At 40.7% G+C, this 15,531-nt stretch overlaps 1 protein-coding gene across 1 annotated transcript in view; it reads left to right on the plus strand.

Annotated features, from left to right (window-relative positions):
• Nucleotides 1-12,122, plus strand: part of CFAP44 (cilia and flagella associated protein 44) — a 127,246-nt gene extending 115,124 nt beyond the window's left edge. The window contains exons 29-34 of the mRNA XM_024735411.1: nucleotides 1,201-1,331; nucleotides 2,403-2,519; nucleotides 3,392-3,593; nucleotides 7,324-7,484; nucleotides 8,991-9,125; nucleotides 11,752-12,122. Of these exons, the coding sequence (XP_024591179.1) occupies nucleotides 1,201-1,331; nucleotides 2,403-2,519; nucleotides 3,392-3,593; nucleotides 7,324-7,484; nucleotides 8,991-9,125; nucleotides 11,752-11,925 (920 nt within the window). The 3' untranslated portion in view covers nucleotides 11,926-12,122. The remainder of the gene's footprint in view (nucleotides 1-1,200; nucleotides 1,332-2,402; nucleotides 2,520-3,391; nucleotides 3,594-7,323; nucleotides 7,485-8,990; nucleotides 9,126-11,751) is intronic.
• The last annotated feature ends 3,409 nt before the right edge of the window (nucleotides 12,123-15,531 follow it).

Here is a 15,531-nt window from a genome sequence, read left to right on the forward strand (position 1 = left end):
TCTCATAATGATGTTTAAGGAAAGGATGGCTTAATATGTATGAAGTATAGTCTAATGGATACTCTTTGGGGCTCTCTGGACAATTAATTTTCTGTTTCTTGAGGCAGCTACTTATGAGTACCCAGTTAAATAATCTGCAGACAATCTCTAGTTGATTCAGAGTCATAAATTATGCAGAAAGTTTCATTTTATAGAGAAACAGAAGATTTATATATAAAAATATATATTTAAGTATATTTTTATAAAGCTCTTCCTTTTTGCCAAACCATTCAGTTTTCATATTTCAAACCTGTTTTGTAAGGGCAATTTTTACATTTCCTGGAGATGCTTGGCAACTTATATTCACTGTTTTCACTGGTGAAACCAGTCTGAAATATTCTTACAGTCCAATATTCTTATAGTCCAGACCAATATTCTTACCGGCTCAATACATGAATGGCTCAGTAGGAAAACTATTTCTTCTTGATCTGAAATTATTTTCCTAGGTATTTCATATCAATTATAAATCATATTTTAAAGTCAAATAAAGTTTAAATCTTGTTTTGATTTTGAAAATAAAAATCTTCTTAAAATCATATTTATGAGTGGAAGAAAGCTAGAAAATCTTGTAGTGCAACTTGTTATTTTATAGCAGGATTAAACGGCTTGAACAAAGACTCACAGTTGGTTTAGTGGTAGAACTTGGGATGGAGCTATGGTTCCTAAATTCCATTGTAGTGATCCGTTATATTTTCACATTCTTTATCAATTACTCAGTGGATAAATGTGGCTGTCAGTGTGATATAGTGGAAATTAATACAGAGGTACTGTACTTGAATCCCATTCTGTCACATATCAGCTGTGTGACCTCTCTGAGGCTTACGGTGGTCGGGTGGTCGTGACCTATAAAATGGGAACAACAGTCTCTACCTTGCAGGGCCTGTGAGCCTTGAATGAGATAAGGTACATAAAGGACCCAGCACCAAGCCTGGCTCAGAGCACTGCTCAGAACATCAATACTAGTATCATAACCACTATCATGATTATTAATACCATTAATAATTTCTACCCAGAATAATTTCTACCTGGAGCCCTAAGTATGATGGAACCTTGCTGGAGTAGATGGACATTAATAATTCTGAAGCTCCAAAGTCCACACTTACTGTATTACTACATTCCCTAACAAATGGGGCTGCTTTACTGTTTTGACTGTCTTTTCAGATTGTGATAAGGGTCTCTTTGAACTGGCCCTTCAACTTCGAGAGAAAAGGCTGGACATTGAAGAGGCCTTAGTTGAAGAAAAGAAAATGATCGATAACCTCAGAAAGGAATATGATACATTGTCCAAAAAAGTATGTTGGTCTGCCCTTCTCAGGTCTGTTCATCCTCTCCCAACAAGCTACATCTCCTTGCAGCTATAATATTGCTATTTCATAGCAATGGCATGAGTTAGGACTTCTTGTAAGAGAACAGACATTTCCCATGTTATATCCATTTACAGTTGTGGTTGAGGGGCCATTGCTCTTTTAATGACTGGGACTTTCTTTATCTAAATCACTGGCCTCCAAACTTTTTTGATTACATACTTCTATAAGTAAAAAAATTGTGGAGCACATATTCCCACAATAAATGTATATTTATTTATAAATTATATACATGAACTATTGTACTAATATATTTTATGTATTATGAAACATTTGCAAAAACAGAAATTAACAAGAATAAGATAAAAGTACATAGAAATTGAAACTTCTTTCCGGACCCCAGTAGATGACTTTGACACTCTGGGGTGTATGCATTCCATGTGGGAGGCCACTAAGCTAAACTTCTGGGACAATTATAGTGAGTTTTCTGCTGTATCTGCTCAGCTTCCCTCTTAGGTACTCCTTCCTAGAGCAGCATCACTTGACTCATATTCAGAAATATTTTTGATAGATTGCTTCCCCTCTTGAACAAGGAAATGATTTGGAAAACTTTCTAGTATTTTAGGAGATGAAGCTATGTGCTTTAGAAATACTGTAGTTAGTAGTTTCATGACTTTAAAGGGCTTTTTTCTCTAGTTTATTGATGTCATTATGACCAAATGAGATTTGCACCATCCTGACAAAGACATTCCAGGCTGAGAGATGCTTTTACTGCAGAAAACAAAAGGGAGATGGGGACAAGTCTTCTGAGTTTTCATTAACAAAACCTATACAACTCTGGGGTCATTGGAACAATTGAAAAGGTGGTGTGGATCATGACTTAGCAGGAAGAGAATAATACATATTGCTGGGCTGCAGACTGGGATCGTCCGTTTAATCACAGCCCAACAAAGCAGATCCAGCTCATGCTTTTGCTTCCTCCCAGAAAGGCTTCATTTACCACCTCGGGAATATATTCAGTGAATCTTTTCAACATCTCACACATGGGGCTTTCCACAGGTCAAGATTGTGGCAACTAATCTGAACATGGCCGAGGAGGCCCTGGAGGCTTATCAACGTGAGAAGCAGCAGCGGTTGAATGAACTGCTGGTTGTGATTCCTCTCAAGCTCCACCAGGTGACGGGTCTGAGAGGTTGCCCCACCCTGTCTGAGCAGGAAAGCCATATGACACTCAGGCTTTTCCAGAGAAAAATTCATGGGCCACTAGGGGGCAGAAGTGCAGTCCTTGGCTGAGAAATCTACCTGTAGAATGACACCCCAACTTTTCTTACCCCTTTGAGATTGTTATAAAAGCATAATATGAAAACATGTATATTTCCCTGTGGTCCGTTATCACTTTGAAAGTTGAATCATTTCAAGTCTGAAGAAATGAGAAGCCTATGACTTAAAGGAATGGCTTGGAGGTTGAAATGTTGGCTCTTGGACACATGTCACTTTTCACACCATCTTTAAGTAGACATGAACTAACGATGCAAGAAGTAGCTTCGCTTAGTCTCTACTTGTTAATGAGGGAGGTTAAGATAAAAGGAAAATATTCTTTCTCTTTTTTCCCTCTCTTTGTTCATCTCTATATCCTGCTCAAACTACAACTTACATTAAAATGCAGAGATCATATCAGCGAAGTACCATGTTTTGTCACGTAAATAGAGAAAGCTGTATGTTAGGAGAAAAACCTAAGATCAGCCTTACATACATCTTGTTTAACCTGACCCAAACAGGATTAGCGATCTGTAGCAATTTGCCTAATATGCCAACCCTGAAGTGTCCGTTCCATCCTTATGCAGTAGATATCAAGCATGGTTTTTTTGGAAAGAAGTGCTGTCCCAGAGGGACATAATGTGACTTCTATTTGAAAGTGGCTTCCTGCTTTTACCTTACTCAGTGGTGACAAGGGACAGAGAAAGAAGTGTTTCCCTTATGCTTTCCGTGACCTTCAGTTTAGCTTGATCTTTGTCTATTTTGATTTCTGTTTTGTTTTGCTTTTGTAGATAGAGTATGTGGTATTCGGAGAAATACCTAGTGATCTTTCTGGAACTTTGGTCTTTTCGAACCACTCCTTGGGACGACTGCAAGAACGAATTGTCCAGCTCCACGAGGAAAATTCCCAGCAGCAAAAACTTAACAAAGATTGCCGGGAACGGCGTAAACAGCTCATCCGAGAAAAGAGAGAGATGGCCAAAACTATACAGAGTGAGTATTAAGCCCGTGGCTTATTTAGTAATATTTATTGATTAGAGAGCGAACTGTCAAGTGACCATCTCCAACTTTGAAAACAGTAGGTCATCACAGATCAGAACCACTGAGAGGAAATAACACCTTCCCGTCTTCCCACTTACTCTCTCTCCTGATTCTATCAAAAGGTCATTCTCCTGTTTTAAAAGGATAAATATTTTGTCACAGAAACAGTTTCTTGCAATTTCTAAAGGTTTTATGTATAATAAATTATAGAATAATACAGCAATATCCCTTGTACCCACTAGCAAGCTTAAGAAATAAGCATTGAAGATACAACTGAAGGCCCTTCTCCTTATAATACTGTTCTGCTCTCTCCTTCCCCAGAATCAACCACCAGGCACGTCTGTATGCATATGGATGTATCCACACACAGTATACAAAGTGCCTTTGTATGTTTTTAACTGTAATATAATATTATTCCTATCATTTTGCAGTTCACTTTATTAAACCAGTTTTTGAGAGTAATCCGTATTGCTACAGATAATTACTCATTTTAACTGGTACTACAATATTCCATTGTAGGACTGTAAAAGAGTTTTTCTTCAGTCTCCTGTTGATGGATATTTAGGGTACTTGTAACTTTTCATGATTACAGACAGTGTTAAAGTGAACCTTCTTGTACATGTCTCCCTGTGCATGTGTGGAAGGAGGTGAGTCCCCAGGACTGGGGGCTCTGGGTGAGAGGCGGGTGTGTGCATTTTCCATTCTCCTGGGTATTGTCAAGTTGCCCTCCAAAGTGGCTGTACCCTTTTCTCTCCCTTGGCAGTGTGAGAATTTCCTGGGCTCCATAGTCTAATCAACACTTAATACTGCTAGACTTTCATATTTCTGCCAACCTCGTAGATGTTAAAACTGTATTTCACTGTTTCCTGAAGTCCTTGAGGTTGAATGTCTTCACATAGCTTATTTGCTGTGTATTTGTGTTTCCTTTTCTTGCCTGTCATACACTTTGCCCATTTTTAAAAATTTTATTGATTGTAGGGAGTTTTTTCCTACATTTTATGTCTTTCTTTGTCCATTACATTCACTTCGAATCTTTTCTAATGTGTCTCGCCTTTTTACTTTATTTACTGTATCTTTTTGGGATACAGACATTTAAAATCTCAATATAATTAATTTTATCAATCTATTTATAGTTTGTTCATTGTGTGTGTGTGTGTGTGTCTTAAGAAATCCTTTCCTATTTTGAGGTCACAAAGATATTTTTCTATCGTTTCTTCTATTTGTAGTGTTCCTCACATTTACGTTCTTAATTCAGATGGAATTGAGGTGTATAGTATAAGATGTATGGAGTAAAGACAATTCTTTTAAAATACCTTTTGAATGTTTGATATATGGAACATATGTGTAAGTGATGAAGTATTCCAACTTTAATAATAATATTACCAATACTATAATAGCATCTACCTTAATGCCACAGACCTGTACACTTTAAAGATTAAAATGACACATTTTGTTATGTGTATTTTACCACAACTGAATAATATTTTTTAAAAGAAAATTTGAAAAAGAAAAATGGGAAGAATATAGCGGTCAGTCAATCCAAGTTGCTTGGATTTGTAGAGGTCAGTTTCTAATGAGTGATGATGGTTCTACCCTCATGGGTGGCTGGATTATAAAATTTTAAAATACATGTTAAGACCCTATGTTTGAATAACACTTATTTGAGACATAGAGTTTTCTCACGTATAAACCTTGAGGCCCCAATGTTTCTCACGTACTTCACATTCCTTTGGCTTCTGTAGCCTGTGAATGTTGTTTATATTTGGAAATACTATTTGTCAAACCAAGGAACAAACCAGTATGAAAATGAGGAAAGAAGCTTATTTCCATCTGAGTAACCTCACAGTTTGGAAAAATGTGTGAAGAAGATGAAATGAAGTATTCACATTTCTGGAATGTTAGTTGAAATTAAAAAAAAAAAAAAGTCCCATGTGGTTCAAGTTTTATTCAGTGACTTTGAGTTCTTCTCCTATCCCCGGTCCATTTTCTGAAAGCAAGTTGTGAGTCTGCTTAAAGACTGATCTCCTAATTCAGAAGGTGAAGCTAGGAGTGGTTCCTTTACTGTATCTCAAAGAACAAATGCTTACCAGTGGTGAAAAACACCACAGTCACTCACTGTTGCCTGCCTCCATCCCTAGACCCAATGGGGAAGAAGAGGAGAGTCTAGAACATGGGGTGGGGAGGTAAGTTCTCTCCTTTTCAAGGAGAGCACAGCTTGCAGCCATGGGGACAGAGGATGGGGAGTGTTCCAGAAGGCTTTATGTGCCCAGGGAACACTAGCTGGCCTGAGTCAGGAGAAGGGTGTTGTTAGGCTGGCTCCACAGTGGGAAGGGCAAGGACCAGAGTCCGTGTCCTAGTACATGAGGCTGCCTTGGGAGAGGGCACCCTGTTATATGGGGCTAGCTGGGGGAAGTCAAGGTTCTTACTGAGGGAGGCCAAGCGGGCAGCCACAGGCTAGCCACACATGTGCCAATAATCCAGTCATTTCATTTGCATCACTGAGTATCATGGCCACCGCATGACACAAGTCCATGGGGTGCCACTCACGTAGAATAGAAATGAATAACCCTCCCTGGATTGTGCAGAATGGCAGCCATGCTGATTATACCATTATCATTCAGCCATAACGATTATATCTGAATACAAATTCCTGTATTGTAACAGAATTGCATCATCTTGTTATACCTTAGGGCCTTCAGACTTCACTTAGGGGACTCTGGTGACTGAGAAAATCTTGTTACAAGATTATACTTTCTTGGGGAGCTCAGACTCCACAAATGGAATTTTCTCCAGGTTTTCCAGTGTTCACATGTTGAGGAAACACAGTAAACAAAGTAAAACATATTGCATGTTAGATGGAGAGGATTGTTAAGAAGAAAAAATTAGAAAGGGACTGGGAAAGAGTGCTGAGGTCCATAGGAAGCCAGGGAAGAGCTCCCTGGAAAGGTGATATACTTACTAAGATGTGGTTTTTCCCTGGTTAGGGGACAAATTACATTTGGTTACACCTTCAGAAATGGGTGTTTTGGAAATGAGTCTTTCACCAGTCTCACAACTTGTTTTCAGAAAATGGGCTGTGTGGAGTGAATCACGTGGCTATTCGGGAAGAGAATTCCAGACAATTCCATACGAGGATATCCAAGTGAGCCTGGAATGTTTGTGAAGGTTGAGAAAAAGATGTCTGGAGTGAATGAGGAGAGAGGTGTGGGAAAGGAGGTGGGAGAGACAAAAATAGGGGCAGGGCAGGACAGGTAGGACCTTGTGAACCACTGCAAGGATTTTAATATTTTTACTTGGAATAAGATGGAAACTTCTGTTCAGTGACTGTTCTGTTCTCAACACCAGATGTTATAGAGATCAGTAATAAAAAATTAAAAACTGAAGGCTTCATAATCCCATTTGGGCCCATGAATAATCTGAGGAGGGGCAGCTCAGAAGGTGTAGCCAGTTGGGAAAGATGAGTCCCTTTTACACAGGAATTTGATGTAGATGAAGACAATAGAGCAATGTGCATTCTAGGAAAGTAGTAGGTGAAAAGTCACAGAGGAAAACCCAACTGGTAACGTAAACTCTTATCATCTTCTTGCAAAAGCTGTTCCTTAGAATGGTAGCGGTATTGGTATTATTCATTTAATAACCGTGGGATCTGGTGAACAACCTGACAGTGACTGTCTTCTTTCAGAAATGGAAGAAACAGTCAGTCAACTAATGGTCAGCAAGTTTGGCCGTGTGATCAACCTAGAAGCCCTTCAGACACTTTCTGTGAATACAACACTTGAAGAACTAAAGATCAAGAAACTTCGAAAGGAGCTATCAAACGCAAAGGAAATGAAGATGTGGGAGGTTAGGATGAGAGGGCAGGTGATCCACTGGGTGGAGGCAAGAACTCCTGGTGAGCTTTCAGTGGTTCCTGCGAAGCATCTGTACACCTGGAGACACGTGTGTGAGCCCCACTTGGTTCCTCCATGATCTTAAGCCTGTCTCGGCTTTCTTACCATTTACTTAGTTGAGCCACTGGTCTATCTTGGGATGAAAGCACTAGCATTGGGTCTGGGATCCAGGATTCATGTAAATACGATGGCAAAATCGCATGAAAGATTACAGAGAGATTCTACTCTGAGGTCTGCATTAATGTATAAACTTTCTAATAGTGTTAGACATGAACTGCTATACTCTGAGGACCTAATTGTATTATTCTACATAGCTTTCTTTTGATGCTATTTCCATTCTGGAAATTAGAAAAACATCTCTGAGTAATACATTTTATAACAAGGTATATACTATTTAGCTGGTAGGGTCTTAGAAGGTATTAAATGCCTACACTGTTCCCAGAGCCATGAGATGAGGCAGTACCCCAGTTACAGCCTGATTCAGAGACAGGAACTTTTACAAAGATTTTATAAGCCCACAAATAAGTATGGCTTCTCCAGTTTTCTGTCTTCACAGTACATAGGGAAGGAGGAGAGGTTCCTAGCGCTCCCTCTTTTTTTAAAAATATTTATTTTCCTTATTATTTTTTTTGGCTGCCTCAGGTCTTAGTTGCGGCACACGGGGTCTTTGTTGAGGCATGCGGGATTTTTTTGTGACGGCGCAAGGTCTGCTCGGGTTTTCTCTCTCTCTAGTTGTGGCGCGCTGGGCTCCAGGGCACGTGGGCTCTGTAGTTTGCTGCGCGTGGGCTCTAGTTGATGCGCGCAAACTCAATTGTTGTGGTGCATGGGCTTAGTTGCCCCATGGCATGTGGGATTGAACCTGTGTCCCCTGCACTGGAAGGTGGATTCTTTACCACTGGACCACCAGGGAAGTCCCTCCTAGTGCTGTCTTGTCTCATCTTATCGAAGATTTGCCACTGTACCATGAAGAAACAAATTACTTCAGTGTTCGTGTGAGTGGGATGGTCCCTATCAGGGTAGTGCTGGCGATAATACGCGCTATCTAAAATAATTTGTTGGAGTAGTAGGAGAACAAAGGAAAGCCACTGGCAGATGTGTGGCCATTCAAGCGGGTCACCTTGAGGATCCTGGGCCAAGACTGGGGGAAAAAGCAATACAGGAACATTTCCTGCTTAAAGGATCATTGTCCCTTTTAATGAATGAATACCATCACTCAGTATGCACCCTAATGTCATTGCTCAACAATGGAGTGATGTCTATCTTATTTTTACCTACTTTCATCCTGCTTTCATTCTTCTTTAATCAAACCAGACCCAGTGCACTTGCTTCTGGTATTATTGGCTTATTGTATTTTTCTATGTGCACATCACTCCATTTGCCTGGTGGTTTTGATCAAATCATTCATTTTTCTCTGCTTCCTCACTCACTTAATCCATTTTGCATCTTTCTGCCCCGGTAGGAAAAGATTGCTCAAGTGCGACGGGAATTGATGATGAAGACAAAAGAACACACCAAAAAACTTCATCAGATGAATGATTTATGCACTGAAAAGAAGAAACTTGATTCTCAGTTGAATATTCTACAGAACCAGCAGGTATGTTCCTTTTCTTCAGACCTTTTGTCAGAATTGGGGATGTTCTATAAAGGGAATATCAAGTGCTGGCTTTTAAACAAACCTTGATCTTGGACGTTTCTGGCCCACTTGGGTCCCTGAGGACAGAGTTGATACCGTCTACATTACAATGAGCCTGAGGGACTAGCTTTACTGTATGCCTACTGGGTACCATGAATTCATACGAGTACTAATTAAGGGATTTGCCTTGGCCCTTGGAGAGGTAAGGTTACTTAGGTATAAATGATGACGTCAACATGCTCCCTGAATTTGGTGTCAAACATCCATTTCCAATACAGGTTTACTTCCTTTGACCTAAAGGGGGCCTCCTGAATTATGGGAGGCCACATGTTACTTATTAAAACACTTGTTACTTTTTAGGGCTTTCAACTTGCTTTTATGTAATATTTATTGAGGCTAACCTAGTAGAACTTAATACAGCATGTGGTAGATAATACTTATTTATAAAGTTTCACCCTATTTAAGCCTTGCCTTCTAGGGACATAACACATGTATGGCATATTCCGAACTACGTGCTATAATCTTTTAATAGTACCTGCAAAAATGCTGTTTTTTTTTTTTTCTCTCTTGGTTTTCTTTACGCGCCCAGGAAATGTTCTAAGCCAGGGGTTCTCAAAGTGTGGTTCCCCCAGATCTACAGAATCAGAGGCTCTGGGGGGAGGGGTCCAGCAATCCAGAACAAGCCTTCCAGGTGATTCTGCTGTGTGCTAGAGCTGAAGAGTTGCCCCTAGGTTCTTCAGAACCAATTTTTTTTTGTGGGGGGGGTTCCATATATATGTGTTAACATATGGTATTTGTTTTTCTCTTTCTGACTTACTTCACTCTGTAGGACAGACTCTAGGTCCATTGACCTCACTATAGATAAGTCAGTTTCGTTCCTTTTTATGGCTGAGTAATATTCCATTGTATAAATGTGCCACATCTTCTTTATCCATTCATCTGCTGATAGACACTTAGGTTGCTTCCACGTCCCGGCTATTGTAAATAGAGCTGCAGTGAACGGGAAGTTTGTTTTTAAACTGAGGGCTCTCTGCCTCCCAAGCTGACTCCATAGCTATTACTCTTACAACAATCTAGGCATGGATGGCAAGGACTAAGATGGCAAGGACAAAAAACCAACGATCAAAGGCATTTCAAAGTAAGAAGAGCCAAAATTGTTTGGATATGGTAAAGAGAAAATGAGGGAAAAGCTAAGGTGACTTCAGAGTGACCGTCTGGACTGACTGGGCATGAGGGGCCGTGGCATTTAGCTACAAGTAACCAAAAGCCCCACTTTTGGAGAGTAGCTTGAACAAATAGGGGTGCTTTTCCTCACTTAACAAGAAGTCTGCAGGAGATGACTGAGGGGTTTTAGTTTAGTGGGGCTGTGATGTCAGGGCCAGTATCTCTGTGACTCTCTCAGTGGCTGAAGTTTCCTTCAGAGTCACAGACAGCTGCCCCAGCTCTGTGGTTGCTGCCCAAATGCCAGACTCTTGTGCCCCTTTCATTAAGAAAGCAAATGTTTTCTGCTACATCTACTTAGCCACTCCCAGCTGGAAAAGAAAGTGGCTAAGGTTAGTGTTTAGTTTTCACAGCCCCTGAAGTGAAGGTGGGCAAGGGAGAAGAGGCAAGAAGGTACTGGGTAATGACAACCCCTACTTATGAGGAAGGGCTGCCATAGTAAGTGGGGTAACAGACAAATCATGGGCTTTTGGCTGCAGGTAACCTGGTTCTCATCCTGCTTCCAGTCCTTATTGTTATAGTGACTTGGGCCAGTTCATAAGCCTGTCAGTTTCTGTATCTTTAAAATTGCAATAACACCACCTGGTTCTGAGTTGTGAGGATCACATGAGGTCGCAGACATAAAGCACCTGGCACAGAGAAGATAACTAGGTGTTACGTCCCTTCCTTTAATGCACGTTCAGATTTATTGAGCATCTACTTATGTAACAAGTTCTAGGGTGGATGCTGGGTAGAGTGGTGAGATCCAGGCATATTGGGCTCTTATTTCTAAGGCACAGGATCTAGCAAGAAAGATAACAAGCACTTAGGTCAAACCGTAGGAAACTGCTACTTTTTAGGTTAAAAAATGGTCACATGTCACAAATTTCAAATGGTTCAGTCTAATAACTACAGTGATGAGTGATGGATGATTTGACAGAACGTAGAGCAGGAATCCTAACCTAGCCCATGGGGTGAAGAAATTCTCCCTAAAAATGATGTCTGAAACATGAGCAGGAACTGGCTGGGCAGGGGAAGAAATCAGATGAGGGAATAAAGATTTCTTTTTTGGAAAACAAGATATGGGCTGTATAGGAAAAGGAGGTATCTGGACTTTTAGAATTCCAGCGATGAGCCCTGTAGGGTATGAGTGACTGATAGCTAGCTTAATGAGTTACCCTCTAAAGGGGATTTGCATTTTAAGAGTTGCCTTATTAGCTCAAAGGGACACCTTTCCAATGGTAGGATTTCAGCGGAGGACTTGAAGGCTTCTTAAAATCAGAAGTGATGACTATTTAAGTCAGGCACACCTAAAAGACAAATTAAGACAGGGGTGTTTCCATAGTCCAAATGGTGCTTAAAGCAGGGAGGTGTTTTCTCTCAACAGGGCAATGCCTTCCAGGGCCCCCGGAAAGCAGATACTGTGGCAAGAGAGAAGGTCACTGAATTGATCCAAGTCCAGGCCAAAAGGATTCTGGCCTTAAAGGAAGAGGCTGCTCTTTTGCGTAAGAAAGGTGGCCTTGTTCTCCCCCCGATTCACTCTCCACAAGAGAATGAATGAAGCCCGTGGGCCTTAAGTTTGCTTTTTTCTCAAATCCAGCCAAGATTTCTGACACTTAATTCAACAGAAGTTCTGTTTCCTTGTCGCCTGCAACAATCCTACTGTTTTAAAGTGAACTTATCTGAAAGTCTAAAACCACATCCAGTCATGTAGTTTTAATAATTTCCCCCCAACTGCTTATCCTAAAACTGACTACAGCACCCAACAGCTACTTATTATTGAACTGAACCAATGCAGACGTGTTTGCAACCAACTGGGTCGAATATGAAGTCTTAGGAGGCTGTTACCTCAAATCGCCAGAAACCATCGGTAATATGTCCTGTTTTAGGAAATTTGTTTTTTGGTTATCTGAATTCTTAGCCATTAGCAAGAAAATCAATCATTCAGCAAACCATGAGAAGACTTCCTTTTCTTGGTCGTTGGATCCTTGGAAAATAAACTTTGATGTTATCAGGTATTCTCTGAGAGGGCACAAGAGAACAAAAACTATTTTGCCAACAATATCTGAGAAAAAGAAATGCAATTTAGAATTTTGACATTGTTAACTTCATAAAGCAGTTATTTGAGGGGTCGGGATTCAGGAAATGCAGACAGAAAGAGCAGAGCAGTTTGCTTTAGACTGGCATAAAGCAAAAAAATAAACAGCTTCCTGAATCACCCATAGTTTCAGCAACCTCCTCAGCTCTGGGTGGAGCAGAGAAGTGTGTTTTGCAAAATGGTTAAGAAGGAGGCTCTTCTCTGAAGGTGTCTGCAACTCTACCAGTATTCTAAGCATTTCCTATAGTTTCTCATGTCCTGTGCCATTTTCTTTCTGTTTCTACTTGAGTCATTTGCTGGTTTTGATATAGATCAGGAAGTAATGAAATAGATCCCAGCACTGAGAGATCAACTCTAATAATCACTTTTGATTGTACATAACATTTAAACTAATCTGGGAGTATTCCTTTGGTTTGGGGCTAAGTAGTCAGTGGAATTCATCTAAGAATGATTTCACTGATATTTGGATTCCTGTTAGTAACAGAACATAGCACTTTAAATTCCGTGCTCTGTGGGTCCATTTTAATGAGCTACTCCCTTGAGGCCATCCCAGAATATGAACTGGTTACCGAAAAGGAAAGGTAAAGGCGGCAATGTTGCACCAATGTAGAAAGTGACCTCAGCAAGGTCAAGTTTTCGTAACCTGTCTAGCCTGCTGATCTGCCCCCCAAAATTATAGACAGGACTTGGGGTCTTTTGTATGTTGGAATATATATATGTTACAGGGGGCCACTTGGCCTATTGTGTCTCTAAGATCCTTTCATACTCCTATTTGAGAGGTCCAAATAGCTTACTGTTTGTGCCTATCAATCACCACAGAGCTCTGATGTAGCAGCTTTTCTACTGGAGAGCACCCTTTATCACATTCTCTGCTGTACACCCTAAACTATGTGTGCCCTTCAAGCATTTCAAAAAAATGTGCTAGTCACAGTTCTGAGTGTTTTACCTACTTATTTATTCCTGCATAAAAAATTACCCCCAAACATAGCTTAAAACAACATTATCTCACCCAGTTTCTGAGGGTCAGGAAGCTGGGAGCTACTTAGCTGGGTGTTTCCAGCTCGGGTCTCTTACGAGGTTGTAGTCAAGCTGTGAGCTGGGGCCGCGTCCATCTGAAGCTTGGCTGCAGCAGGAAGGGCTACCACCAAACTTACGTAACTGGCTGGCTACGACCTTGAGCGACCGCCTGGATACAGTGGGTGGTCCCGGAGGAGACACTATCCCCTTGTTGTGGTGAGAGCTAGGGTAAAAGTTACATTATTTTCCTGGGCCTCATTATCAGACAAATGAGAGAGCTGGATAAGCTCTGAGGCTTCTTCCTATTCTAAATCCTGTGATTCTAATTGCAGCAAGAATGAATTTAGTCTATGGAAGAGCCATGTCAAGGATTCCATGTGTCTATCAACTCAGAGTAAAACCAGTCGGGATTATTACTTTTTCCCAAACTGAACTAGACAAAAATCACTAAAGTTTACAATACTAGGCATTCATACAGCATGTTTGGGATTTGACAATACAGTTAATTCATTTTTATTTTGAATTAGATAAGAAAGGTAGCTTTCGTTTCATTTCATTGATCCCAGGCTTAGTCTTGAATCTATAGCAACTGAGTCTTCGGGAGGTTTAATAGCAAGCAGGAGAGCACCAGGTGCAGCCCTGGCTGGGGGTGGATGGAAAGCTGTCCTAGTCTCCTGATCTGTGCTCTGCCTCCTGCTGTGCCCTTACAGAAGGCAGCCTCACCTTTGAAAGAGGCCAAAAATCTGCCTGAGTTACTTGTGGATCAACTGTTAATGTCCCTTGGCTATTCTGAACCGTCGTCCATAGTATCATCAAATCTCAACATTGAAAGAAAAACTGTAGAGTCCAGCCCCTCTGTCAGAACTTCACAGGAAAAGGAGTTTCTCATTCCTGCCGACTCAGCCTGTCCTGTGTGGCTGTCCTGAGCCATGAGCTGAACTCCACACCACCACCAGCTCCTGCCCAACTAGGTCTTACTCTTCCTCTTAATTTATATAGCCATTGCTGACTCAATCAGATTTTTAAAAGGCACTATAATAATTAACCTGAATCTAAAGAAATGCAAGATGCGATGAAACTGAATAAGCTGTTTCCTTTTCTAGGCTAAAATTTAAAGGCCTGATGCCTAACCTTTTCCTCCTCTCCTGCAATTGGCTAAAGTAAATATGTACATTTATCTCATTTAACCTGCCTTAGAAGTGCTTTTTCATTCCCAGGCTTTTTTTTTTTTTTTTTTTTTTGAGAGCTAAAAGCACTGTTGTCGCATAAAACTGCTTTCTGCACAGCACTGGAACCATACCACTGCCATAAAGTTCACCAAAACTCGCCTTGACAACCACTGGGATCATCAAGCATTAGGAAAACAGGGGAGTGTTTTTGTTTTCAAAAGCCAATGGGCTAGAAGTTGAGTTATAGCCCAGATCTGAGAGGTAAGATCTGTCCCTCTTCTGGAAGTGACCTCTAGGCCCTTGATGCCAGATTGTGTCTGAAGTCACAATATCTTATCTCTTCCCTGCTCTACGTCTCCTTTCCTGTTATTTCTGTACTCCTACAGTCCTTCATTTCATTTCTTGAAATATTTTTAAAAGACTGCTTTTCTGAAAACCATGTTCCAATTTAGCTGCTGGACAGAGAAAGGATGCAGGAATCTCTTATGGCCAGCAGAAGGCGCACTTGCCCTAGACCATCAGTCACCTCCTGGGGCTTTCTTAGGACTTTATTCAATTTGTGACTGGAGTGTGAAGCTAGGGTCTGCCATTGATGACCCGGAAGAGGATTAAGTGTTTCAAGTGGCATTTCATCTGTAACTCAACTCTACTGAAATCTAAAAGGTACATTTCCTTCCTGAAAACAGTTAAAGTGTGGTAGGGCTCTCAGCAAAAAGCTTCAGCCTCCATCTACTTCCACTTGCCCGGACAAAGGTTGATCCTGTGGTTGGACGGCAGTGAGTAAATGTTGATTTTAAACAACTAGTGAGTCAACTCCCCTGGCCACGTTGCTGTTTCTTTGGAAAGAAGGGAAGTGAAGTGAATTTTTTTTTTTTTTTTTTTT

The sequence above is a fragment of the Neophocaena asiaeorientalis genome, unplaced genomic scaffold (assembly GCF_003031525.2).
Source record: "Neophocaena asiaeorientalis asiaeorientalis breed wild unplaced genomic scaffold, Neophocaena_asiaeorientalis_V1.1 scaffold136, whole genome shotgun sequence".
In the NCBI taxonomy this organism is placed as follows: domain Eukaryota; kingdom Metazoa; phylum Chordata; class Mammalia; order Artiodactyla; family Phocoenidae; genus Neophocaena; species Neophocaena asiaeorientalis.